General features: G+C 42.7%; 1 protein-coding gene across 1 annotated transcript in view; it reads left to right on the top strand.

Moving 5' to 3' along the window:
* LOC147361932 (ATP-binding cassette sub-family C member 4-like) overlaps positions 1 to 27,411 on the top strand; it is a 153,504-nt gene that overhangs the window by 6,680 nt on the left and 119,413 nt on the right. Inside the window, exons 2-8 of the mRNA XM_086330249.1 lie at positions 3,566 to 3,676; positions 4,211 to 4,331; positions 16,557 to 16,781; positions 20,437 to 20,526; positions 22,861 to 23,024; positions 24,101 to 24,226; positions 25,707 to 25,956. Coding sequence (XP_086186375.1) covers positions 3,566 to 3,676; positions 4,211 to 4,331; positions 16,557 to 16,781; positions 20,437 to 20,526; positions 22,861 to 23,024; positions 24,101 to 24,226; positions 25,707 to 25,956 — 1,087 coding nt within the window. The remainder of the gene's footprint in view (positions 1 to 3,565; positions 3,677 to 4,210; positions 4,332 to 16,556; positions 16,782 to 20,436; positions 20,527 to 22,860; positions 23,025 to 24,100; positions 24,227 to 25,706; positions 25,957 to 27,411) is intronic.

Raw genomic sequence — 27,411 nt, 5'->3', positions numbered from 1 at the left:
TTACTTTTTTCAATTTAAGACTGAATTTTTCACTAAGGAGTTCATGATCTGAACAGTTAGCTCCTGGTCTTGTTTTTGCTGACTGTATAGAGTGTCTCCATCTTCAGCTGCAAAGAATATAATCAATCTGATTTTGGTATTGACTATCTGATGATGTTCATGTGTAGTCTTTTCTTGTTTTGTTGGAAGAGGGTGTTTGCTATGACCAGTACATTCTCTTGGCAAAAATTTGTTTGCCTTTGCCCTGCTTCATTTTGTATTCCAAGGTCAAATTTGCCTGTTATTCCAGGTATCTCTTGACTTCCTACTTTTGCATTTCAGTCCCCATGATGAAAAGGATATCTTTTTTGGGGTGTTAGTTCTAGAAGGTCTTGTAGGTCTTCATAGAACCATTGAACTTGAGCTTCTTTGGCATTACTGGTTGGGGCATAGACTTGGATTACCATGATATTGAATAGTTGGCCTTGGAAACGAACAGAGAGCATTTTGTCATTTTTGAGATTGCACCCAAGTACTGCATTTTGGACTCTTTTGCTGACTATGATGGCTACTCCATTTCTTCTAAGGGATTCTTGCCCACAGTGGTAGATATAATGGTCATCTGAGTTAAATTCACCCATTTCACCCCATTTTAGTTCACTGATTCCTAAAATATCAATGTTGACTCTTGGCATCGCCTGCTTGACCACTTCCAATTTACCTTGATTCACGGACATAACATTCCATGTTCCTATGCAATATTGTTCTTACAGCATCGAACTTTATTTTCATCACCAGTCACATCCACAACTGGGTGTTGTTTTTGCTTTGGGTTAGAGGAGCGGATTTCTCCTGATTCCACCAAAATGAATCTGACTGTCACCAGGCTAGAGTCCCAATTGCTCATAGCCTTGGGTAAAGACCATCTGCCACTTGGTTGTCTCAGTTCTCTAAGAGATAAAACTAATGAGACAATTGAAGAATCATGGGCCGAAGAGCCAGAAAAGGAGAATAAATGTAAGGGGTTCTAAGAATGGCCTTAGAAGCCCAGGGAAGCTGGGGAACCTTCTTTTGTTCCTGTCACAAATTTGTTCAGCCAGGCCCTTTCTGTTTTGAGTATTTGGCCAAGTGACCTTCTCTCTATTAAAGAAGAATTTTTATTGGAGTATAGATTTACAGTGTTGTGTTAGTTTTAGGAGTACAGCAAAGTAAATCAATAGACATATATCCACTATTTTTAAAAGGTTCTTTTCTTTAAAAAAAGATAAAAGCTATTACAGAGTATTAAGTAGAGTTCCCTCTGCTACACAGTAGGTTCTTATCAGTTATGTCTTTTATATATAGTTCCCTGGTGACTCAGACTGTAAAGAATCCGCCTGCAGTGCAGGAGACCAGGCTTAGATCCCTGGGTTGGGAAGATCCAGTGAGGAGAGCATGGCAACCCACTCAGGTATTCTTGCCTGGAGAATTCCCATGGGCAGAGAAGCCTGGCGGGCTGCAGTTCATGGGGTTGCAAAGAGTTGGATATGTATATAGTAGTTTATGTATGTCAATCCGAGTCTCTCAATTTGTCCCTTCCTCCCTCCCTCGCTGGTAACCATAAGTTCATTTTCTACATCTGTAACTCTGTTTCTCTTTGGTAGATAAGTTCATTTATACTGCTTTTTAAGATTCCGTGTATAAGTGATACCGTATGATATTTGTCTTTGTCTGCAAGCAGTTTTCTCTGGCAATTGGGATGTGCTCTTTTCTATCTAACCACAAGTGTTAACATAAAAACAGCAGGAAACGGTTGGGGCACAAACTCCCCCTTGATCAGCCAGCAGGTAGTCAAGAGCTTTGCAGTGATCAAGTGTCATGTGGGCCAGAGGCTCTAGTGAAGATTTTGTCATTCTAAGGTTAGAACTGGGTTCTCTACTTACCTAGGCCAGTCTCTGACTTTTTTAATTTCTTTTTTTTATACTTAGGGTATTATAAATTCTTTCTCATGCTAGGCTCACCAGGGATCCTACAAGAGTGACAACTGCTATTACCAGTCCAGCACCCCTCCTGACTAGATGAATGGCCCCCTTTGATTCACAGGTTGTGCAAGTGTAATTAAAATCTGAATGTAACCTTGATCTGGGTGTGAACCACATATAGCCCAGTGTCCCCTGGTAGTTTTCTTGGAGATGGTTGATGGCCCAACATGGGTGGCCCTTGCTACAAGGTCCTCAAGGAACAAACATCCCTCAGGGGCACACACACGGTCTTTGAATTTTATTGAGTCTTGTTTAGGCTCATGGTGGTGCCCTTCCATCCAGGGTACTTGCGCATGGCCAGGCCCCTCCACGTTTGGTATGATCCTGTCCCCAGAGCCCTTAAGCATGGTAATTATCTAGAGTCGGCCATGCCTGTAGGTGGAGGGCTCATAGTAAATGGTTGGTTGGACCCCCAGAAAACAGGGATTTGACTAACACATATGTCTTTGAAGGGGTGTGGTGGCAGTGGGGGCAACCTTGATGTCCCTGGGCAGAAACCTGGGCATGGCGGAATTAAACCGTAGTTTGGTGATATTGTCAGCTAAAGTTCCCTGAAAGTCTGGTGAGCAATATTTATTCCCCAACTGAGGCTGATGGTGACAGATCCAACAATCAGTAAAATTCCAGCCCTTTTGGATGTTTGAATGTTACTTTTAAAAATAAATGAATTTTCCCGAGAGTGATGCTGAGGAGGACCATAAGAAGAATCAATCGCATTTTAGTTGGGAAGCTATTACTTATCTTGAGGTTGTCTTCAGAAGGTTGGGTTCAGAAAGAGGCTCACATGAGTGTTCTGGCTGAGGGGAGTCTGACAGGACTGTAAGTAGTTTCGGGTCCAGAGCCTGTTAGACTCAGGGTGTTGTGTCCATAAGATAACTCCCTGTAAAAACTTCTCTGTGTTGACAACTGATCTAAGGAGACCTTGAGACCTCAAGTTTGCAACTTCTTTGAATATTACTGGTGCTAAGACACTTCAGTCATGTCCGACTGTGCCCCCATGGACTGGAGCCCACCATGCTCCCCTGTCCATGGGATTTTCTAGGTTTGAACACTGAAGTGGGTCGCCATTTCCTTCTCCAGGGAATCTTCCCAACCTGGGGATCGAACCAGCATCTCTTACATCTCCTGCTTTAGCAGACGGATTCTTTACCACTAGTGCATGTAGGTATCCTTCAATCTGATACATTTCAGAAGATTTAAGTCCTCAGTAATACAGGAACATATCTGCAGCCTTACCCACAATGGCCATTCAGCTCTATTCTGCATGCCTGACCCACTGTTACTTTATTTGATTTCTAAACATTTTTTTTTTCTTAATAATTAAAGCAGATGTACAATGTATGTTCAGTAGGCCACAAAAAGGCTGCTTTAATTATGTAATATATAAGCCAGCATGACTTTCCTATACCTAGAATGTATGTGTGTTTGTAAGCATATATCTAATTTTCCCCATATCTTTATATATTTAAAATGTAGACTTTTTTTTAACAATGTCCATGAATGTAGGTTTATAATTAGAGATGTGTGATTTGGATATATGTCACTCTCCTTTTAATTTTTAACAGGTGGCTAAACCCCTTGTTTAAAATTGGTCACAAACGGAAATTAGAACCAGATGACATGTACTCGGTGCTTCCAGAAGATCGCTCCCAGCACCTTGGAGAAGAGCTGCAAGGGTGAGCACAGACATCAGGGGCAAGGGGAGAAAGAGTGAGAATTTCCACGTGGGGCTAAAGGTTTGAGGGAGGCTTTGCCTTCCTCTGGGTTCTTCTGAGACTCCTCTCCTGACACTGCACGCTCAGCCACTCAGTTGACCCTGGGCTTAGCCCACTTTGGAGGCCCGCGTTCCCTGTGCATCTGTGGGCATGGAGGGAGCCCACAGCCACGGCTCTGGAGGCTGAGCTCTATCCCCGTAGGTGGGGTCCCTGGAGGAGGGAGTCTGCCCACCTGAGCTGCTTGTGACCTGTGAATCCAGCAAATCTTGGCAGGAACTTGTTTCCAGAATCTGGAACTTTTGCCTCAAAGCCTGTTTCTCTGGTGCTTCAGAGTCTGCACTGCTTATCTTTTAGGAGCCCTGTGAGCAGTTAGCCAGCATCTATGGGGCAGCCATAGAGTGCCCTGTAGTGAAGGCTTATCTTCCCCTCTGTCCCTCTCCCATTTTCCCTTTGGTGGACACGCTGTTCTTTACTGTGCTTTGTTTTGTATCACAGGTACTGGGATCAAGAAGTGAAGCGAGCCCAGAAGGATGCACAGGAGCCTTCCTTAATGAAAGCAGTCATAAAGTGTTACTGGAAATCCTATTTAATTTGGGGAATGTTTACATTTCTGGAGGTAAAAGATTTTCATACTGTGCACTGCTTTTTGGTGTATGTGCCTCTGTACTGAGGTGGACGGGACCGTGGGGAGAGAGGCCAGTGGTCTAAGGTCTGAGGATAAACCCTCATGGAAACATGATAGAGCTCAGAGGTTGTATTCATCTTTAGAATGGCGAGAACTGGACTCCAGGGGTTACTGTTGTTCTTTTAACTGGTTAAAGAGTGTTGTGGAAGGATGGCCTTGAAATAAAAGACATTTTATATTATGGTAGAAAGTTCCTGGTGTTCAGTATAAACGCTGACTGATCTTTGACCAAAAGAAGATTCCAACAGCCTCAGGCAATATGTGCCCTGTGATTTAGAGGAAGGTAATTTGGACCCGAGCCTAGAATAAAGTACCTTTTATGGCGCTTTGTTATAGTTTAACAAGGTAAAAATTATTACCTTGACCAGGTCACATCTGATAAATGCTTCTCTAAGAAGATATCATCGCCTTTCCTCTTCCAGGGGAACAGAACCCAGCATCTGGACCATAGCTGCCCAGAACTTCTAAGAGCACACCTTTCCCCAGGCTGCCCCCTTCCCCGTGGGCTGGAACTGTGAGCAAAGCCCCCGTGGGGAGGAGCTCCAGCTTCACCGTGAATTCTGTGCACCCTCCACACTGCTTTCTTTCCCTGGTTGTGGGAGCAGATTCCTGGTTGAAGGGGGATCCTGGTATCCTGGCATTGGCAGAGGGTGTAGGAGGGAATGTGCAGGGCAAACCAGAGGCAGAAAGATGTGAGGTCAGTGACCCCTGTGACCCTGAAGATCCTGGGTCAAGATCCCCCAGAGGTCAATCCACCTGGGGACACAGTGCCGTCAGCCGCCCTGTTCTGGCTGAGCCTGCTGGGGGTCTGCTGCAGACCCCCCTGGGGGGCTCGTGCTCTCTGTGGTCCCTTAGCGCTGCCTTAGGGACACGGGCGGCGTGTGAGTGTGTGAGAGCAGGACGGGTGGAAGATGCAGGTGCTGTGAAAGGAATGGAGGAGGTGGAGAAGGTGTGAACTGTCCTCAGTCCATTGTGTTGGGGGTGTGGTGGGTGGGCCAGGTGGTTTACAGGTGGGAGGCGTGGCTCTTGTTTAAAGGCTGCGCTGGACTGAAGGGCACTGTGGGCAGTGGGAAGCTGGGCAGCTGGGCAGGTGAAGTCCACCCCACACAACTGGAGAGACCAGAGTATCTGTCAGCTCCCAGGTGACTGGATGGCCCTGGGGGATGGAATTCTCACTGATTTCAGAAGAGGATTGGCCATTGTGCCAGAGGGTGGGACAGGTATGTGGGGCAGGATGCCGCCTTTGAGAGGGCACTGACCACCTAGCTACTGCAGTGCCCTGTGAAGGACAGGAGTGGGAGAGGGAGCAGGAGCCCGTCAGGCTGCCCCAGCCCTTCTTTGTCCCGTGTGCAGCTGTCCCAGTCATGGAATTTCCGCATAGTCACAGTAAGTCTGTTTGAAATACACAGGTGGCAAGCTGGTGTGGCCTGTTTGTGCAGGATTTCCTGACCTCAGACAGCAGAGCTCTCATGAATTCTTATCAGGAAACCCTGGGGCCTCAGTGTCTGCCTGTGGCTCATGCCAGGTGCCTGGTTGGATGAGTGGCCTCAGGGTTTAATGCTGGATCATATCCTGGAGCAGGTCTCTTTCTGCTGTCCCTTGTTCTCTAGTTTCTCTTTGGTACAAGATGCAAAAGAGTCTTAAAGTCAGGTGGGTTCAAAGCAGAGCCCATGTGGCTGGGTTTGAACTGAGCTACTGGTTTTTCTTGCTGTTCTGGGCTGTTAGCCCCTTGAGTGGGGTCACTAAGCCTTGGATGGATCCCATTCTAATATGAGTTCTGGGTCTTGGCTGTGGCAGCTCATGGGAGAAACAGACATAGAGAGAGAGGCCACAGGATCTGGGGTTCTTCCTGAGATGGAATCCTCCCCACTGTGGTGCTGGGAGTGTTGATTTCAAAGTTGTCCAGCCCCATTAATACTTCCTGCTGGGGTCCAGGAAGGCCAGGCCTGGGGCTGCATAACGTGCAACTGGTAGAGCCCTGGGCCCTTTCAGGAGGTTGGTCTCTGGGTGGTCATGGCGGAGAAGTGGGGAGTTTAAATTTAGGGGCTCATCTGTGTGGCAGTACTGCTAGTACTAGTAGCAGTGCTAGTTAGTTAAATAATTGATTTTATGAAGCAACTTCCTGTGTTGTGATCAATCTATACTGCTTGTTACTCTTTATATTTTAGATGGTGGAAGATCTAAACTCAGCCCAGGATTTTCTAAAACACAAACATGTTTCATTTTTGATCTCCAGCCCTCTTTTAATCCCTCAGGTGCACAGAATGCCCTGTGGATCATCCATGATCCCAAGAAGTGCGGTCTTTCCACCCACAGCACGAGCAGGGCCTCCCAGGTACTCCTGGCAGCACCAGTGGGAGAAAGCAGGGTGATGCCAGTCCAGAGTGAGGCTTTTAGGGTTTTAGGATTTTGACATATGAAAACCTCTGTCCTATGAGAAGGGCTTCCCTTGTGGCTCAGCTGGTAAGGAATCTGCCTGAAATGAGGGAGACCTGGGTTTGATCCCGGGGTTGGGAACATCCCCTGGACAAGGGAAAGGCTACGCACTCCAGTTTTCTGGCCTGGAGAATTCCATGGGCTGTCCTTTGAGAACTGAGGAGTTTCTCTACCCCTCAGAGAAACAAGTACCAGGCTGTGGAGCACTTGCCGGTCACCCCTAATTAGAACAGAACAGCCGGAGCGCTCCCAGCACTCCTGGCCCCTGTGTGCACCTCCACGGGTACTGTGGGTGGAGAGGACAGGTCCCCACCTGCCTGGGGCCCTCAGGGTGGAGAGGAGGAGCCTGAAGCCTCTGCCTGGGCCTGAGTCACAGAGACCACCTCCCCAGGTCATCAGTGCTTCTCTCTGAAAGGTGAGGTCTCCATTGCTGCTGTGTAAGTGGGGTGACCTCAGAGAGCCAGAGTGGGTTCACCCAGTCCCTTCCCCTGAGAGGGGAGGTGTTGCCGGGAGTTGTGTCCTTTTCCCAGGACTCTTAGAAGTGGCCCAGCCTTGTCTGGTCACTTGGCCTTTGTTTGAAGCCACTTTTGCTGATGGCCTCTGGTCCAGGTGGAGGCTGTGGGAAGCATGTGTGTGTGTAAATGTTCACTTTGGAGCTCAGCTAATGGGCAGGAAGTAAACAGAATCCTCTGCATCCCACAGTGGGCTTTGTGCCTCGACTCACGGCTGGTTCCCCAAGAGCTGAGTGGTCTTTGCATTTATTTCCCAATCCTTTCTTGCATGTGTCCCTCACTTTGCTCAACCCAGGAGTCTGGGGAGTGTCTGTTGGTGGCAAAGACACTGTGGGCTGACAGCAACCACTGAGGACCACACAGCAAGGGAGAGAAGGAGGGGGCCTTGAGCCAAGCAGAAGGAGACCTGCTGAGCAGACCTGCTGTGTGCGCCCTGCTGGTTCCTGAGAGCATAACATTAGCCATTAGCCATTCAGTTCAGTTCAGTTCAGTCGCTCAGTCGTGTCCAACTCTTTGCGACCCCATGAATCGCAGCATGCCAGGCCTCCCCGTCCATCACCAACTCCCAGAATTTTAGGTGTTAGTAATATCCACAGTGATGACCTTGAGTTATAAATTAGGGTTTTATATCCACCTTCTTTTCTTTTTCTAAGCATATGTAAATTTTTAATGTAAAATTAAAATAATTTTTTAAAATTGAAGTATGATTGGCTTACAATGTTATATTAGTTTCTGGTATACATCATTAGTGATTTAATATTTTATACAGTACATGATAAGTGTAGTTACCAACTGTCACCATGCAAAATTATTCCAATATTATTGAATATATTTCCTATGTTATATAATTCCATGATTTACTTATTTTTAAAAGTTTATATATTTATTTTTTGTCCCCAGTCCCCTTTTACTTATTTTATAATTTGGAGTTTGTACCTCTTAAGTTCCCTCACCTATTTCACTTGTTTCCTCCATCCCCTTCAATCCATTTTCTTTATGTAGTCAGGGAAGTGGGAGACTCTTTTTGAAAGACTGCATTCATAATGGTTAAAAATTGCAGCAATCTGGGTAGAAGTGAAACTTTATAGTCTAGAAAATTTGGTTTTACACATGACTTTTCTCAAGAGTTCTTGTTCCACTGTGGTCTCCTGTGAGGAACAATGAGTTTTCCAAGCCTTTGTGAATCCAGCCTCTGCCATTAAGAATAAATCTCTTACCAGGACTTCTAATAATAAAAGTGATGAAAAACCTTTGTTTTTATGGTGGTTTCAGAGCACTCTGAGCTGTTGTAACTCATTTAGTTGTCCCAGGAGTCCTCTGAGGGAGGCAAGGCAGGTATTTTCACAGATAAAGACCTGGGGGCCGAAGAGGGCACACGGTGGGCTTGGGGTCCTGTGACTGGCAGGTGGCCGACCTGGTCTCTGAGGCACTGTGCTCTGACTGCTAGACCCATGTTCTCTGTGTTCTGTCCTCTCCTCCCACAGCCTCCACTGAGGCTCAGAGCCAAGAGGAGCTGCTTTTCTAGAAACAGCTCTGGCCCCTCTGTCACCTGATTTCTATAGTGTTTTTTTTTTCCTTTTTAATTTCCTGTAGATTTTTAAGAACATTTCAAAAATACAAAAATAGAATAGAATGAAAGGGTAACACAACGTGTCACTCCAGAATAGGGCATTCTGGCAGAAAAATTGTTGTGAGTTGGTTGTGTTTTTCAGAAATAGACACAGGAGAAACTCTGAAGACAGAGTAGAAGTTATTCTTCTGAGGGACATTTACACAGATAAAGGAAATCTCCATTTGTAAAGGTGTCTCCCTCTCTGTACCAGAAAAAGAAGGATGGCTCTAAATCACAGCAGAATCCTGTTGAAGGACAGTCTTCAAGAAGGATGAAATCTGTATAACACACCCAACCCTGCTGTAGTTTAAGCTGCTTCTCCTGCTAACCTCTCATTGGCGCTCCATCACCTTTTCTTTTGTCTTTAGGGGGAGATGGCATTTAAAGTGGTGGCTTGGGCTATCTCAGGGAGTTACTCAGTTCTTCTTGATATTTCACATGTATATCAGAAATATACATGTTAATAAACTTCTGTTTGATTTTCTCTTGATATTCTGTCATTCATTACAGGGATCCTCAGTTAAGAACTCAGAAGGGTAAAGGGAAATAAGCCCCTATGTCACCCTAAGTCAGCTTCAATAATTGCCATAATGTGCAGTCTTGATTCATCTGAAACTCACCCTCACTTCCCAAGATTCTTTTAAAGAAGTTCCAAGACATCAAATCATTTTTATCCATAGATATTTTAGTATGTATCTTTAAAAGATGTGGAATCTCCCCCCACTAAACATATTTACATGAAACATTATTTTTATAGACTTCCCTTGTGTCTCAGATGGTAAAGCATCTGCCTACAATGTGTGAGGCCCAGGTTCAATCCCTGGGTTGGGAAGATTTCCTGGAGAAGAAAATAGCAACTTACTCCGGTATTCTTGCCTGGAAAATCCCATGGTTGGAGGAAGATGGTAGGCTACAGTCCATGGGGTCACAAAGAGTTGGACATGACTGAGCGCCTTCACTTTCACTTTATTGTTTTATGCATAAATATTAACTTTAATACCATTAGTATCTAGCCAGTGCTCACAGTTGTCTTTTTTCCCCTCTTCTGTTGGAAGCAGTATTAAATAAGGTACACTTGGCTGACGCAGGTTATTCAGATTGCCTTTCTGTTCCCCTCCACCCCCAAGCTTGTAGGTTGTTTGACCTGTAGAGATTCCCACAGTCTGGATTTGGCTGATCGCATCTCCCCCTGTCTCAATTAACTTGTTCCTCTGGCACCTTAGGTAGATGTTTAGGTCTAGAAGTTCGATACAGCTCATTTGGATTTTCTTCACGCCTTTCGTCTATGTAGGAGGTAGGCTTGTATATCCCCCTTATAAGGTATATAACATCTTTTGTGTGTGTGTGTGTGTGTGATGTTGGAGCTATTCATGATCCTTGCTCAAGGTCCATTAATTTATTAAGGGTTGCAAAGTGGGGATGCTCTAAGCTCTTTAGTTAACACTGAACTATAGTGTTTATAGGGAGAGTAGGGAGAATAATTTTTTCCGTTTTTAAAACCTGTTTTCAAAATGGGGAATTGGTTCTCCTCTAGTGAGGAGAGGGACTAGTGAGTTTTCATGGTTGGTTGTTTGGTTTGGTTTTGTGAATGTCAGTTTGAGCTCATGGATTTAAGCATTTCTGATTTGCTTCAGTCCATTTTATTTGTTATGCTTATATCAACCTTGGGCCATCTTTGGGCAGTGGGAGTATATTCAGGTTGGGTCCTAAGTCTTTTGCACACACTCTAGAAGTCTTGGCTATTTTTTTTTTAATGTCTTTTTTTGCTTGTTTTTTTTTTTGTTTTGTTTTTGGTGTGACAGGATGTTTCTAGTTCATTTTGTACAGCATTTGCTCAGCCCTGGAATCATCCATTTCTCCAAGCAGCCCTGTCTTCTTTTAGTGTGAAATGGTATTTAAAGACTATAATCTGGATGTTAGAGGGGATATTGCTCTTGCTTATTGTTTTTTGGCTTTTTTTCGTTAGACCAAGTTAGAATACATTTTTAAGGTAAACAAATATGTTTATATGGGTGTTTCCAATCCAAATCAGATACAGGACACTAGTTTTTTACTTAATCTTATTTTGCTTACATCTGTATCTCTTTTCTCCCATCATCTATTCTCTTTGTCCCATATCTAAGCCCAATTCTCAATGATATCAACATAATTATTTATTTGTTTTACCTTATAATGTGACTTCTGAAAACATAAAATTTATCTTTTGCAGTTATTCTGTCTTCACATGGGTGTATCATGCAGAGAATGTGTTTTCAAATTGTTTTGTTTAAAACCACTTTTGATAGTTCTTTTTTGTATGGCTCTTTGAACCAACAGGATGGGTAGATATATAGGTAGTTTTATTTAAATTTACTCTGAAATTTTAGGAATTGCTTTTCAAAAAATTAGTTCTTTTATAATTATAATTCTGTATAATGCTTTCATGATTCCAAAATCAAGACAAGGCTACTTTTAAAGAAGGCTGATATCCTTGTTAGCTCTATTCTAATTCTCCTTGTCCTTTTAGAGATAACTTTCCAGGCTAATTTTGACTCATCTGTTTATTAATGTTTTTTAAATATGGTTTTATCTGAAATTTTAGTTTTCCTACCGTGCAGAATGAAAATTTTCAATTTCAATGCTGTAATCTCTGGACTTGGGTTTATAAAGATTTTTCTGGAAGCATGAAATGTGTCATGGGACTCTGGTTAAAACTCTTTGTGATCATTGTAACTCCTTCATAGCAGGTCTGTAGCCATTCCAGGCTCAGATGCAAAGACAATGCAAGAGTGGAGGTTAGCAGATGCTTACATGGGGTTAGTTTCTGCATCCAGACTCTTCCAGGGAGAGGAATCTTCAGGCTCCACCCTAATCAGTTGAACCTAAACCAGTTTCTGGAGGCTGGACCTCGGGCATCAGAGTGCCCTTATCCCCACCCAGGTGATTCTAAGGTGCAGTCAGGATGAAGACCACTGTGTAAAAGAGGAGTGAAGGTTAGGATATCTAGAATGCTGGTGGGTATGATTTCGCAGATTCACTGCTTTTTCTCCTCATCTTTGGATTTTTCTCAACTCTACTTTAGAACTCCCGCAGTTCTTCTTTTTTTTTTTAACTTTACAATATTGTACTGATTTTGCCATACATCAACATGTATCTGCCACAGGTGTACATGTGTTCCCCATCCTGAACCCTCCTCCTACCTGCCTTCCCATACCATCCATCTGGGTCATCCCAGTGCAGCAGCCCCAAGCTTCCTGTATCCTGCATCGAACCTGGACTGGCGATTCGTTTCTTATATGATATTATACATGTTTTAATGCCATTCTCCCAAATCATCCCCCCATCCCTCTCCCACAGAGTCCAAAAGACTGTTCTATACCTCTGTGTCTCTTTTGCTGTCTCACATACAGGGTTGTCATTACCATCTTTTTAAATTCCGTATATATGCGTTAATATACTGTATTGGTGTTTTTCTTTCTGGCTTACTTCACTCTGTATAATAGGCTCCAGTTTTATTTACCTCATTAGAACTCCCCCAGTTCTAAAGATTAACTGCATGTTCAACTTTTCCCTACAAGCTCACTCTTTTCTTCTTATATGTTTCACTCAAGTGTTTTTCTTTGTTAGCTTGCTTCTATTTTTGTGTGTTTATTTCCGTGAATGAGATGTGAGGAAATTGGGTGAGAAATGTTTCAAGTACCTTAACTTGGAGGAGGAACTCTATCCACTGCAGAAGTTCTAGTTTCTAACTGAACCCTGCAAGAAGTTATCCTAAGAAGCAAAAGGTGGGACCCAATATCAGGTGCTTTCAGGAGGCTGAATACCAAGGACTCTATCAAGAAATGCCTACCACCAGTTTCCCTCACAGTCCGGTGGTTAAGACTCCATGTACCCAATGCAGATATGAGGGTTTTTGATCCCTGGACTGGGAACTAAGATTCTACATGCCACAGGGTGTGGCCAAAATAAAAAGTCTGCCTCAGAGACTCAGACTGTCAGATAATCCTGAATAATGGATGTTGCGGTATTAAGTTCAGCTCTTTTTAAGATCCTTTATGATTTCAGAGCTGTGAAGAATTCTTGTGAAAGAATAAGAACTATATTCTCAATTGGTTTGTGGAAAGAATATGCATGTGGTATAGATTGATGTCAGAGAGGAAAGGTTTAAGGGACAGTGTTTGACCTTGTTCCTGCTTATCAAGAAAGTTTTAATTCGGTTAGCTTCATGATTGATAATGAATATTTTCTCAGTTGTTTTATTTCTTATTAGTTGATGATGAGAATCGGGAATGTACAGATGAGAGAATCCCTTGGTGGTGTCTGCCCACACCAGTGTACATGTGGTGGGGGCAGCTCCCAGGAATGGCTGCCACCAGTGTCTGTGTCCCCAGGGTGAGCCACAGCCACTCCTTGCCTCTCTGAGAGACTCTCCAAGGCAAGCAGAGTCTTCTGAAATTCAGTCTACCCTTGGGATTCACACCACCGTTTCATTTGGAGTTAATATTTGGACTAGAACATTGAGCATATGCAGGAGTTAATCTTCTGGTAGCTGGACAAACTTTTGCCTGGTTTGCCTCAGACAGTTTTACCAGATGTCAGAAATGGAAACACTCACAGATTACAAATGCTGCTGCCAGCTGTCCGGCTCTCCATCTCTAACCTTTCTTTGTGTGTGGAGGGGATGGATTTACTCAGTCTACCTTTCATGGCCTCAGTCACGTCTGCCCTGTGTGTTCTGGAAGCTTTGAAGAATCATATTTAATATGTGTCTTCTTACTCTGTATATGTACTTGGGGTTTTGTTTTCATAATTTTGTGCTATTCATTATTTTGCTTTCTATTTTTTCTTTTTGAGAGAAATTACTGGAAAATTGTTTTTTACTTGCTATTTTTCATATGGAGCATAATATCAATTTTCTGTTTTCCATAGTTGCAACTTATGCCAGAATGGAAATTCCTTGTATGTTATACTTTTCATCACTTCTCTGAATTGCCGTGACAGCTCCTTGCTGGAGGCAAAGTTGTGTGTGTGTGCTCAGTCACTCAGTTGTGTCTGACTCTTTGTGACCCCAGGGAATGTAACCCGCCAGGCTTCTCTGTCCATAAGGTTATCCTGGCAAGAATCCTGGAGTGGGTTGCCATTTCCTCCTCCAGAGGATCTTCTCAACTCAGGTATTCAACCTGCATTTCCTGTGACTCCTGTATTGAGATGGATTCCTTACCATTGAGCCACTGGAGAAAGTCCCAAAATAATAAATGACTCTCCCCCCAAATTGCATCAGTAACAGTTCATGTTTGAAGTCCTTTGCTATCTTTTTGAAAGATACGAAATTTTCTATCCCAATTAAATAATAATCATTATCAAGAATAAAAAGAATTCATAGATGAGTGGAAGATATGAGCCATGAAGTGGCATTATACCTTAATGAGGCTATTTCTCCAACTGTTTTTTGGTTTTGTTTTGTTAATATTGATTTATTTGGCTGTGCCAGGTCTTAGTTTCTGCATGTGGGATCTACTTCCCTCACCAGGGATCGAACCCAGTTTCCCTACATTGGGAGTGTGGAGTCTTAGCTAAAGGACCACCAAGGAAGTCCCTCAACTAGGTTATTAAATATTGTTTCTCAGTGAAAAACTCCAGATGTGCTTAGGCAGTAATGACCTGCCTTTATTTACACTCCTGTTTGCTGGATTTATTGAATTTATCCATATTATCTTAGGTGAGTGCTATTACTCTTATTTCTCCTATAATTACAAGGATGTTGGGCTCAAATGGAGAGCTGAGTAACAGGCAACAGTATTTCCCAAACAGAATCATAAGTTTCAGGAAAGTTTTGGATGGCAGATATTACTGCTGGGCTTCTGGTGGTTTGTGGCTCCAGCACTGGACTGCCCTTGGCAGCACCTGGGCTGGGACTGCCCGTGTGTACAGTTTGATGTTCTTGCTTCTCTGTGTGAGCCTCCACATTTCCATCGCAGGAAACTGTAAACAGTGTGTTTGACAATCCACTGTGTGAAGGACTCTTCCAAGAGCTCTCTGTGCCTCTTGGGATGGATGACAGGACATTGTGGAAATGTATCAGTTATATTTTACTCAGGTCTGATCATCTTACTTACACTTCTTCAACTAAATAGTGTTCCCTTTATCCTCTATCGTGGATGAAAATCTCCATGAGTTCATGGAGGGAGAGGCAGTTGGTGCAGCCTGTTAACATGTGTGTGCGCATGTGTCCATTTGTGTAGAACAAGACAGGAATGTTAAGGTTTAATGAGACCCCCATGTGAGGGACGGGGACATCTTTTGATAAATATCCTGATCAACCACTGGTTGGCTGAGCAGAAAATACTTGTTTTTTTTTTTTTTTTTTTTGGTGTTTGGTGTTATGGATTCTCCTTCCCTCCTCTTGTGTGTGGGTTCCTTAGCTTCAGACAGACAGAAGAGAGCTATCAAAGCATACTGGTCAGGTAAGCAAAGCTTACCCTGTCTGTGTTAGTAAGGCGGGATTGCCAAAAAAGGAAAAGCCTTGTTCCTGAAAGACTTCCAAACTTTTGACATTTTGTCTTTTGAGAAGTCTGTGGAGGAAATGATATTGCAGCCCAAGGCGTTTAGTTTTGGTAACTTGGATTGTTGAGTGATTTTCCTTGAAGGTGAAGAAGGGGACCTAAGAAGAAGGGGGCCTTCAAGGGGTGACTAGAGAGAGGAAGTAGGTTGTGAGGTGGAGTGGCTGTTTGGCAGGGTGGGTAGGTGTTGCCGTTCCTTTGCCTTTTTCTTTGGGAAAGAAACTTACTTTCCCTAAGTCTTACTCAGGGTGGAAGCCTCAGTGCACTCTGAGTCAATCGGTGTAGGCCTTGGGAAAGAGAGGATTGGTAACATTTCTTCCAAACCACCAACTTCAGTGGATGGTGGATCAAGAACTATGGAGACATGATTTTTTAGCTTGGCCTCCACCATGTTTAATTTTTTACTCCAAGGAACATTCCAACTTCTAGAGGGTAGAGGCATAGTGAGGCAGTGCTCTCGGGAGCTGAGAGCCTGCAGAGCTGCCAAACCTGGTTTCTTTGTGGTACTCCAGCCAAAGCTGGTTTCCATTCCCTGGATCTACGTGTGGAGTTTGGGGTAGAAAAGGGTGGATGTGTTTGTGCCAGTGTCTCGCTTCATAAGGATTCATGAAGAAGGTGATGAAAGCGTGTCTCCCATATGTGAACCACATTGACTTTCTATTGGGCTGGGACATTGAGAGTATGGGGGACAGGGGCAGGCTGCCAGCAGGCTTGTTCCTGTGGAAGCAGATTTCTTCCTCTTCTTCTGCCACCTTTTTCTTTATTCATCTTAAGGCTCAGTTGGTATTGAGCCTGTTCGTGATATTTGTTGAGCATCCATGGGGTGCTAAGCACAATGTACTAAGGCTTTACTATGTTTGAATGGAAAATTTTGCCTTAAGGTTAAACTGTTGCCTGCTTGTCTTATAGGAGATAATAAATCTGCATACTTTTCTTTTAAATTAGTCACGAATGTAGCATTTTGTCAAAATGTATTTTAAATATGCTAATGATAAAAGTAAATCTTATGTAAAGAAAAACTGACATTTCTAATTAAGACTTTTTTCTTTTCTTTTAGGAAGGCACCAGAGTAGTTCAACCCATATTTTTGGGGAAAATGATTAGCTATGTTGAAAAGTACCATCTTTCCGATTCTGCCGCTTTGCACGAAGCCTACGGCTACGCGGCAGGGCTGAGCGCCTGCGTGCTCGTGTGGGCCGTTCTGCACCACTTGTGCTTCTACCACATGCAGCGTGTGGGGATGAGGGTGAGAGTAGCCGTGTGCCATATGATCTACCGCAAGGTGAGTGTCACTCGGTACCACGGTGTGTACCTCTCTTGAGGGATCAGGAACATTTGGGGAAAATTCTCTGTAAATTACGAATTTTGTAACTGGGATCGTTTACACCTTCCTAGAGAAGCTTGCTTTTGCATCAAGCCAAGTTTGTTGTTGTTGAAGCAAGCTTTACCAATAAATAATGAAAAGTTTTCTTTTGAGATCAAGTGTGGGCTGTCCTTAACAACTTTTAACCATAGGCTGTCACATAATAACCACTAAATTTGTACTGTAAAATATTACATTAATATTCAAGAATTAAAAGTATCAAGTTGATTTTCAGTGTCTTCATGCCCAAATCCCATAGTGCTGTTTATGGAAATTTTTTGTGGTCGTTCATTAATACCTTCAGTTACATCAAATTTGTATTTAAAAGTGAACTTCAGAGATTGGATCTATAAAACTATATCTAAGAGCAGAGAATGTATTTGATAAAGGTAATGATTCTAATTTTAAAAGATCCATCTAATTATATTCAATATAATTATGTTTGCTAGGGGAAAATATAAAGATAATTCATGCTAAATATAGACTCACTCCTTATATTTTATAGATAATTTTTGTTAATGGTATGAAAGAAAATAGGATATTTGAGATGAAACTTGAAATTTTACATTGTTTTATTAATTCTAGGGAGAATTTGTTGCTCTTCATTTAAATTATTTTAATACAATATTTCCTTTTATTTTTAGTATGCATTGTAGCAGTTTTAATAAGAACTGATTTAATGTGTTTAGTGATTTTGTATTGAGGAATGCCATGAAATTATTCCATAGTTTAGCCTTGTCTAAACTAGTGTAAAAAGAGTAAGGCTTTCAGGTATCTTTACAAAGGTATTGCCACAGGTATATCAGTGTCAAGAGCTGAAGGGCTTAGTATAAACTTGATCCTGGATATGTCTTTGCCTTAGACTGTTTAAAAAAAAATCCTTATTTGACTGTATTGTATCCTTGAAATTTTCAAAAGAGTAGATCTTAAATGTTCTCACCACACATGTGAAATAGGATAACTATATTACGTAGTGGATACTTTAAGTGGTTTTACTACAGTAATCATTTTCCAGTGTGTATTTATACCAAAGTATCATGTTGTAACCTTAAACGTATGCATTTTTTATTAATAAATAAAGTCCTCATTGAAAGATAAAACCAAGCAGCTTAAATTGAAAATATTGCTTCTTTTACCTGGTTGCTGCTTATCTAGAGCTTCTGCTTCTTCAGAATACTTTTTTCAGCAGTAAGTGAGATGTCTTTCTCCTCATCTTTCCTTGAGCAGAGTCTTGTACTTTTCAGAACTGTGTGAAACTGGGGACCTGGCATCTCACTGTCTTGTCTGACAACAGCATCTGAGCTGCTTTCCTTCTGGGTGATGTGGAAATTGCAACTGTGCCCAAATACTGCAGTCAGAGGTCTTCACTGTCATTTATCATCATCTTTGGTATTCTGTTTCATCTTTAACCATTTAGGAGATGGATACTCAGATTTCCCCACAAATTGGCTAAATGTTTGTCTTTATAGATCATACTTAACTCTCATAATAGTTGTGAAATTTTACCCAAACCGTGTTGTGAAACCTTAAGTTAGGTGTGAGGTGATGGTTTAGTGAAAGCTCACACTTTGCTGCACAGGTGAGCCATTGTCTACCTGTGTTTCTTCCTCTTCCCACCACACTTTGGAATCTTGCCTTTGGGAAATGTGATCTGACCTGGCACATTGGCTTAAGTGAATGTAAATATTCTCCCAAGAAGCTCATTTACTGCCTTAATTTTACCTAAATGTTGGCCCTATATGAAGTCAGGAATTATGGGGATTATAACATAGACATAACTTGAAATTCCAGAAACCTGGAAAAGACAAATTTCCTCATGTACAGCCTTGCATCTAGAGTCCTGCTGGGGTGCAGAAACAAGACACTTCTTTTCAGGTTACAGGTGGGCTGATTCTTTAGGGCACAGCTGGTGCTGCCGAGCAGCTCTGAAAGGCCCCTCTGAACTTCTGTGGTTCATGCTCAGGCCCCACCTCCTGATCCCTGGTCCTGGGGAGGAATCAGATTGGGCATCAGAAATGGAGCGGCTGCTAAGCCTGTAGCCATAGTTTGTTCTGACCATGGATTCCAGGCTGGGGCAGATCTCCAGCAGGTCTCTAAGGCTGCACATATTCCACTCCTAAAATGACCCATTCAGCATTTCGTGCTCTTAGCAGCTAAATTTTGAATGATTGTGAAGGAGGTATCGTATATAAAAATGACTTGCCATTTCCACAGCTTTGGTAAAATTACCTTTGGCTTTTGATCATTGTGGTGGTGGTGGTGGTAAAATACACCCAGTGTAAAGTTGACCATTTTCACTCCTTTTAAGTACAGCATTTAGTGACATTAGGTACACTCACATTGTTGTGTAGCCATCACCATTATTCATCTCTGGAACTTTTTCTTTTTCCCAAACTGAACCTCTGCATCCATTAAACACTAACTCCCCAACCCCTCTCCCCACACCCAGCACCATGCTACTTCTTATCTCTGTGAATTTGAGTACTTCAGTACTTCATGTAAGTGGAATCATACAGTGTTTGTCATTTTGTGTGAGGCTTATGCTCTGTAGCACGAGGTCTTCAAGGTTCATCCATGTTGTGGCAGGTGTCAGAACTTAATTCCTTTTTAAGGCTCAATAATCTTCCACTGTAGGCCTATGCAACATTCTGTGTGTTTGCTCATCTGTCAGTGGACAGTTGTTTCCACCTTTTAGCTATTGTGAACATTGCTGCTGTGAATATGAGTGTACAAATTGTCTGTTCAAGGTTGTGTTTTTAGTTTTCTTGAGTGTATCCTTGGTAGTGTAATTGCTGTATTGTATGCTAATGTCATGTTTAATTTTTGAGGAACTTCCATATTCTCTTCCATTGTGGTTATATCATTTTACCTTCTCACTTGATCATTGTTTTCTTCTTTAACTTGAGGAGTAAAGAAAAAGTTTCTTATAAAGTATGACATTTTATTTGGATTAGTGGCTCTAGTTGGTGGTCTGTTGAAGCAGCTCCTGGTGTCTTTTCAGCTTCTTCAGATCTCTTGGGCATTTATCTTACTAAATAAAGGGATTGAGCAACACGGGTTGTGTATTTTGTAAAATCAGAAGACTGGCATCAAGACCACAGTTTCCTCACAGGAACAGTGTTTTGAACATCATACTTGCTCGTTTCAGAATGAGGAAACTAAGCCCAAAGTGTTTAAATATTGTCACCCACAGGATGAATGATTGAATCCAATCTCGGAATTTCTTTCCTAAGGCAACCTCTCCAGTCTCATCTAATTTGGCTGAAAATTACTTAGTTGTCTCCTAAGTCTAAACCTACACCCTTTAACCTTCAGACAGGTCCAAGTTCACTGAAACAGGGGGTGGGTTTTGCTTCTACCTCCTGTTCCTCCCTTTGCTGTCCTTGTAGTTGGGGCTGCTGCCACACTGAGGAGTTAGAGGCTAAACAAAGGTCCCTAGAGCCCTGCTGTCAGCACATCCTGCTCCTGCTGAGACCACTCAGGACCCCAGAACACATGCTCCATTGTGTTATGTTCTAAGATGACTTGGTATCACCTTAGGAATCTGGATCTCTGTCTCCCTCTCTCATTTCAGGCCCTTCGCCTGAGTAGCCCAGCCATGGGGAAGACCACCACAGGCCAGATAGTCAACCTGCTGTCCAACGATGTGAACAAGTTTGACCAGGTAAGCCGCCCCTGAGGGATCCTCTTCCATGTCCTGTTCTTCTCACTGGGTTCAGCTTATTGGGATGCCAGGTGCCAGCGTTTGGTGTCAGCCAGGATTCCATTGAGGATGTAAGACAAATGTTCTATTTATCCAACTTTCACTTCTCTGTGTGCAAATTCGATGTAATTATATCTATTGTTTCATAAGTGAGAGTTTTGTTTTTCTAATAATAAATGGCAGCAGTGTTCTTGCCCAGCTTGGTTAGTGTCCTAAAGGGTCCTCCTGGAGTGGCCCTTCTTGGCACGTGGTGTAGGTGTTGTTGAACTGTCTTCCTCCTCCTCTAGATGATGGCCTGGTGGTCAGGGATTGTTCTTTCCCCTGCGCCCTGTTCAGTGCCTGCTGCATAGGGAGCCTTCAAGTGGGTGGTCCCCAGACACAACCTCCTCTCTGATGTCCCCACACACTCTTTTCCACTGACCTTAAGCATAGATCACATGACCCAGAACATCGTAGCTGTTGGTCAGATCTGTATTGTAGTAGACACTTCTCTTTCAAGTATTCATTCATCAAACATGAACTAAGGTCCCTAATCACATTCAGGGGTGAATAAAGCTTAGTTTCTGCCCTATAGAAGCCACAGTCTATCAGGGAGGTAAATACACAAGTAATTACTGGAGAGAGCAGTAGGTACCATAATACAGGCTTTCCTGGGACGCTGGGGAGCCCAGGGGAGATGGGGGCTAAACTCTGGGATGGAGAGCATTTGGGGAAGCCCTGAGCTCATCTGTGTTGTGGTCAAAATCCACATATTCCTTCATTGCTGCTGGTCTGATTCTCCTGGCACATCCCTGAAGTCAGCCCTGTGCTGCCCTGGAACAGCATCATCTGGGGTGGACACTTGGATTTCTGCTTTAGCAGGTTTAAAACCCAGTGAGGAGATCATTTCTATTTAGGTTCCTGTCTGTTTCTTCAGAGCATATTGTTTCTACACTCTGTCCTTATTGGTTTTTATACAATCCCAAAGAGAGGCTATGCTAAAGAATATTCAAATTACCGCACAACTGCACTCATCTCACATGCTAGTAAAGTAATGCTCAAAATTCTCCAAGCCAGGTTTCAGCAATACATGAACAGTGAACTTCCCGATATTCAAGCTGGTTTTAGGAAAGGCAGAGGAACCAGAGATCAAATTGCCAACATCCACTGGATCATTGAAAAAGCAACAGAGTTCCAGAAAAACATTTATTTCTGATTTATTGACTATGCCAAAGCCTTTGACTGTGTGGATCACAATAAACTGTGGAAAATTCTTCAAGAGATGGGAATACCAGAACAGACCTGCCTTTTGAGAAACCTGTATGCAGGTCAGGAAGCAACAGTTGGAACTGGACATGGAACAACAGACTGGTTCCCAATAGGAAAAGGAGTACGTCAAGGCTGTATATTGTCACCCTGCTTATTTAACTTATATGCAGAGTACATCATGAAAAATGCTGGGCTGGAAGAAGCACAGTCTGGAATCAAGATTGCCAGGAGAAGTATCAATAACCTCAGATATGCAGATGATACCACCCTTATGGCAGAAAGTGAAGAAGAACTAAAGAGCTTCCTGATGAAAATGAAAGAGGAGAGTGAAAAAGTTGGCTTAAAACTCAACATTCAGAAAACTAAGATCATTGTATCCAGTCCTGTCACTTCATGGCAAATAGATGGAGAAACAGCGGCTGATTTTATTCTTTTGGGCTCCAGAATCACTGCAGATGGTGACTGCAGCCATGAAATTAAAAAATGCTTACTCCTTTGAAGGAAAGTTATGACCAACCTAGACAGTATATTCAAAAGCAGAGACATTACTTTGCCAACAAAGGTCCATCTAGTCCAGGCTATGGTTTTTCCAGTGGTCATGTATGGCTGTGAGAGTTGGACTATAAAGAAAGCTGAGTGTCAAAAAATTGATGGTTTTGAACTGTGGTGTTGGAGAAGACTCTTGAGAGTCCCTTGTGCAGCAAGGAGATCCAACCAGTCCATCCTCAAGGAGATCAGTCCTGGGTATTCATTGGAAGGACTGATGCTAAAGTTGAAACCCCCATACTTTGGCCACCTGATGTGAAGAGCTGATTTCATATGAAAAGACCCTGATGCTGGGAAAGTGTGAAGGTGGGAGGAGAAGGGGACGACAGAGGATGAGATGGTTGGATAGCATCACGGACTCATGAGTTTGCGTAAACTGTGAGAGTTAGTAATTTACAGGGAGGCCTGGTGTGCTGCCATTCATGGGGTCACAAAGAGTCGGACACGACTGAGTGACTGAACTGAACTGAACTGAAGAAGGCTTTGTCTTTCTCTTTTAAGGTAACGATGTTCTTGCACTGTCTGTGGGTGGGGCCACTGCAGGCTGTCGCAGTGACAGCCCTGCTCTGGATGGAAATAGGAATGTCGTGTCTTGCTGGGATGGCGGTTCTCATTATGCTTCTGCTTTTGCAAAGCTGCTTCAGGAAATTGTTTTCATCACTCCGGTAAGAGAAACACTTCTTTTAAAAATTGATAATACATAACTGGAACATCCACCATCTGCTTGATGCTTTTGTTCAAAAACAAGACAAATGCCTTCTCTAGTCTCTTCTTTGTGTGAGTTGTAGACCCTACAGGCTTAGCCAGTGGAGGCTCCATCCTTAAACTGAAAGCTGATCCTGAAACAGGAACAGGGAAGGTATTCACTGGGTCCTCTTGGCACCATATCTGAATAAGTAGAGTGTCATTCAGCAGAATTTACCCATGTCCAAGTTATTTAAACATTGTTAAATAGTAATAATCTTGTAGGTCCATTAAGTTATAAGCATCCCAAGGGCCAGGCTAATCTTCATTGTGTCTATATGAAGCCCCACATTCACAGCAGCACATGTGATAGATAAGTGGCTGGTGATGAAAAGCCTTCTGCTGCTGAGTTAGACTGAAGCAGGTTCCACCAGGTTAGAGGTGGGTGGTTGTCAGGTGATGGAGATGTTGTGCTATTTGAAGGTCACTGAGTTCTTGTGTTTGTTGTGTGGGTATAGTTCTGTGCTTGGTGTCTTTCTTTATTTGGAATTTCCTTTCCTTTCTTTGGTGGAGAGATAGATACTCCCTATCCTTTGAGGCCCTGTTTCAGTGCTACCAGGTCTCTGAAGCTCTTCTTGTTCTCCTTTCCTGGTGGAATTAACAGCCCCATCTTTTCTGCTGCCCAAAACTTCTCTCCTATTTTATTATAGCACAGAATCTGTCTTCCTGGGTGTCTTTCTGCCTCCCTACCTGACCGTGACCTCTTTGAGCAAATGGTTTGTATCTGATTCATTTCAGGTCTCTTTTAGCCAATGCTGCACATTCTCCAAGTTACTTCCTGAAATGAACTGAATGGTGGACTTCCTAGTTGAAGCCTTTTTCTCCATTTGTACTTTGAGTAGGACCTACCTGTGTTCTAAGTGCAAAAGGGCTGTAGAGAATAAGTTTATTCCTAGCCCCACCCCTGTGTCCACTCCTGCTGCTGCTGCTGCTGCTGCTTCTGCTGAGGAAAGTTGGGCTGTGGTCACTAAGGCTCATCTCACTTCTGTCCCCTTAGGAATAATACTGCTGCTCTCACAGATGACAGGATCAGAACCATGAGTGAGGTCATAACTGGCATCAAAACAATAAAAACGAATGCTTGGGAAAAGTCATTTATAGACCTTATTACCAGACTGAGAAGGTAAGTTTATATATATAGATGACATTCCATGTTTTCATGCTTTATTTCCTATTCTACTGGATGCTTTAGATGTCTTACCAAAGAAGTATTTAAGTTCGCCAATACTTACTATTCACTGCATCATCCACATGTTACAGGAAAGTTAAGGAGAATGGTGGAGACATCATTTAATCTGCTCTTCCATTTACCATATTCTCAAAGGAAAAAATACATATGCTTCTTAGTTGTATAAAAATGAAATTCTAAGTAGTTCTCAGTACCTCAAATCTCAATAAGCAATGTCTTTAAGATAGTATTTGAAACAATGACTTTCAAATTAAGACTGTAATTTGGGTTGATAGCCCAGAAATGGGTAGATTATACAGACTGGTGTACCTATATTGAGCCAAACTATATGAATCATTATTCTTTTTTTTAATTAATTTATTTTTTATTGAAGGATAATTGCCTTACAGAATTTCGCTGTTTTCTGTCAAACCTCAACATGAATCAGCCATAGGTATACAAATATCCTTTCCCTTTTGAACCTCCCTCCCATCTCTCTTTATTCTTTGTTGTCGTGTTTAGTCAGTTGTATCCGACTCTTTGTGACCCCGTGGGCTGTAGCTCACCAGGCTCCTCTGTCCATGGAATTTCCCGGGCAAGAATACTGGAGGGGTTGCCATTTCCTTCTCCAGATGATATTCCTGACCCAGGGATTGAACCCGTGTTTCTGCATTGCAGGTGGATTCTTTATCACTAACAAATTCATGAATCACTATTATTCATTTCAAAAGGATCTATGAAAACACTGTTCCTTTTGTTTTGCTTCATGTTTGTAGACTATTTTTCCATCTTTTATTTAAATATCTTATGAACATTTCTCTGACCCCACCTTGTCACCTCTGACTTTGCACCTTTCTGGGGACTGCCCCCCTGCCCCACTGCTGGAAATACACTCCCATGATCCTTCTTCTCTGGCCTCCTCCAAGCCTGACTGACTCCAACTCATCTTTTCAGGGTCCACATGTGTGTGACTTGCCCTCACTTACACGCCTCTGCTCTGAGCTCCCATGGGAGATGTGCTGACCGTCCCTGTCTATTGTCTCCCAATTTTGTGTTGCCAGTTCTCTTCCCCCACAGGTTCATGAGCCCCTGGAGGGGACAGGCTGTGTCTTTCTGTGAGGAGCCCAGCATAGGACTTGTGATTATGAATGTTTGTTCAATGAATGTTCAAACCCAGTCTGATTGACCAAGAATGTTTGAAAGTGTGACTTTAATCCTCCCCTTACTTGAAAGAGTGAAGTGATGATGAAATCTGTGGTCCTGGTGTCGGGGCAGACCCCTGGGTGTGCACTATGCTAACGTCTCCATGATGTGAGGGATAGTTTATTTTAATCTGTGTCTACTTCCTAGAAAAGGGCCACTCACATGGGGCACTGAATTCATGTCTTGTATGTTGATGCTTCTTTTAAATCCTATATCCTACTTTCTTTTCTAGGAAGGAAATTTCCAAGATTCTGAGAAGTTCCTACCTTAGGGGCATGAATATGGCGACATTTTTCGCTGTGAGCAAAATCATGATTTTTGTCACCTTCATCACCAATGAGCTCCTTGACAACCTGATCACAGCCAGCCAAGTGTTTGTGGTGGTGATGCTGTTCGAGGCTCTGCGGTTCTCGAGTACCCTCTACTTCCCCATGGCCATCGAGAAGGTGTCAGAGGCCGTTGTCAGCATCCAAAGAATCAAGGTTTAGTGAAAAATAACTTTTTAAAGTTATAGTCGGATTTTACCTAAAATACTTCCTTTTATGTAGTGTCACTGTGTGCCAGTTAGGTGAGATTCAAGTCTTTCAGTTCCAAGCTGGCAGTCTTTCTAAAGTGTACATATTTCCCTCTTTTCTTAGGTAAAGTGTGTTAAAAGTATCATAAGATCCATCAGTGGGAAAGACTAGAGATTTATTCAAGAAAATTAGAGATACCAAGGGAACATTTCATGCAAAGATGGACTCAATAAAGAACAGAAATGGTATGGACCTAACAGAAGCAGAAGATATTAAGAAGAGATGGCAAGAATGCACAGAAGAACTGTACAAAAAAGATATTCATGACCCAGATAATCACGATGGGGTGATCACTCACCTAGAGCCAGACATCCTGGAATGCGAAATCAACTGGGCCTTAGGAAGCATCAGTATGAACAAAGCTAGTGGAGGTGATGGAATTCCAGTTGAGCTATTTCAAATCCTAAAAGATAATGCTGTGAAAGTGCTGAACTCAATATGCCAGCAAATTTGGAAAACTCAGCAGTGGCCAGAGGCCTGGAGAAGCTCAGGTTTCATTCCAATCCCAAAGAAAGACAATGCCAGAGAATGCTCAAACTACTGAACAATTGCACTCATCTCACATGCTAGTAAAGTAATGCTCAAAATTCTCCAAGCCAGGCTTCGGTAATAACGTGAACCGTGAACTTCCAGATGTTCATGCTGGTTTTAGAAAAGGCAGAGGAACCAGCGATCAAATTGCCAACGTCCTCTGGATCATCGAAAAAGCAAGAGAGTTCCAGAAAAACATCTATTTCTGCTTTACTGACTATGCCAAAGCCTTTGACTCTGTGGATCACAATAAATTGTGGAAAATTCTGAAAGAGATGGGAATACCAGACCACCTGACCTACCTCTTTAGAAATCTGTATGCAGATTAGGGAAGCAACAGTTAGAACTAAACATGGAACAACAGACTGGTTCCAAATAGGAAAAGGAGTACATCAAGGCTGTATATTGTCACCCTGCTTATTTAACTTACATGCAGAGTACATCATGAGAAATGCTGGGCTGGATGAAGCACAAGCTGGAATCAAGATTGCTGGGAGAAATATCAATAACCTCCGATATGCAGATAACACACTTATGACAGAAAGTGAAGAAGAACAAAAGAACCTCTTGATGAAACTGAAAGAGGAGAGTGAGAAAGTTGACTTAAAGCCCAACATTCAGAAAGCTAAGATCATGGCAAATAGATAGGGAAACACTGGAAACAGTAGCAGACTTTATTTTTTGACTGGGGGCGAGCTCCAAAATCACTGCAGATGGTGACTGCAGTCATGAAATTAAAAAATGCTTACTCCTTGAAAGGAAAGTTATGACCAACCTAGCAAAATGTTAGAAAGCAGAGACATTACTTTGCCAACAGAGGTCCATCTAGTC

This window comes from Bos grunniens, chromosome 12, assembly GCF_055505025.1.
Source record: "Bos grunniens cultivar Pamir isolate PY7600 chromosome 12, Bosgru_T2T1.0, whole genome shotgun sequence".
Taxonomy (NCBI): Eukaryota; Metazoa; Chordata; class Mammalia; order Artiodactyla; family Bovidae; genus Bos; species Bos grunniens.
Note: the sequence above shows the minus strand (reverse complement) of the source record. Positions and strands in the feature narration are given on the sequence as shown.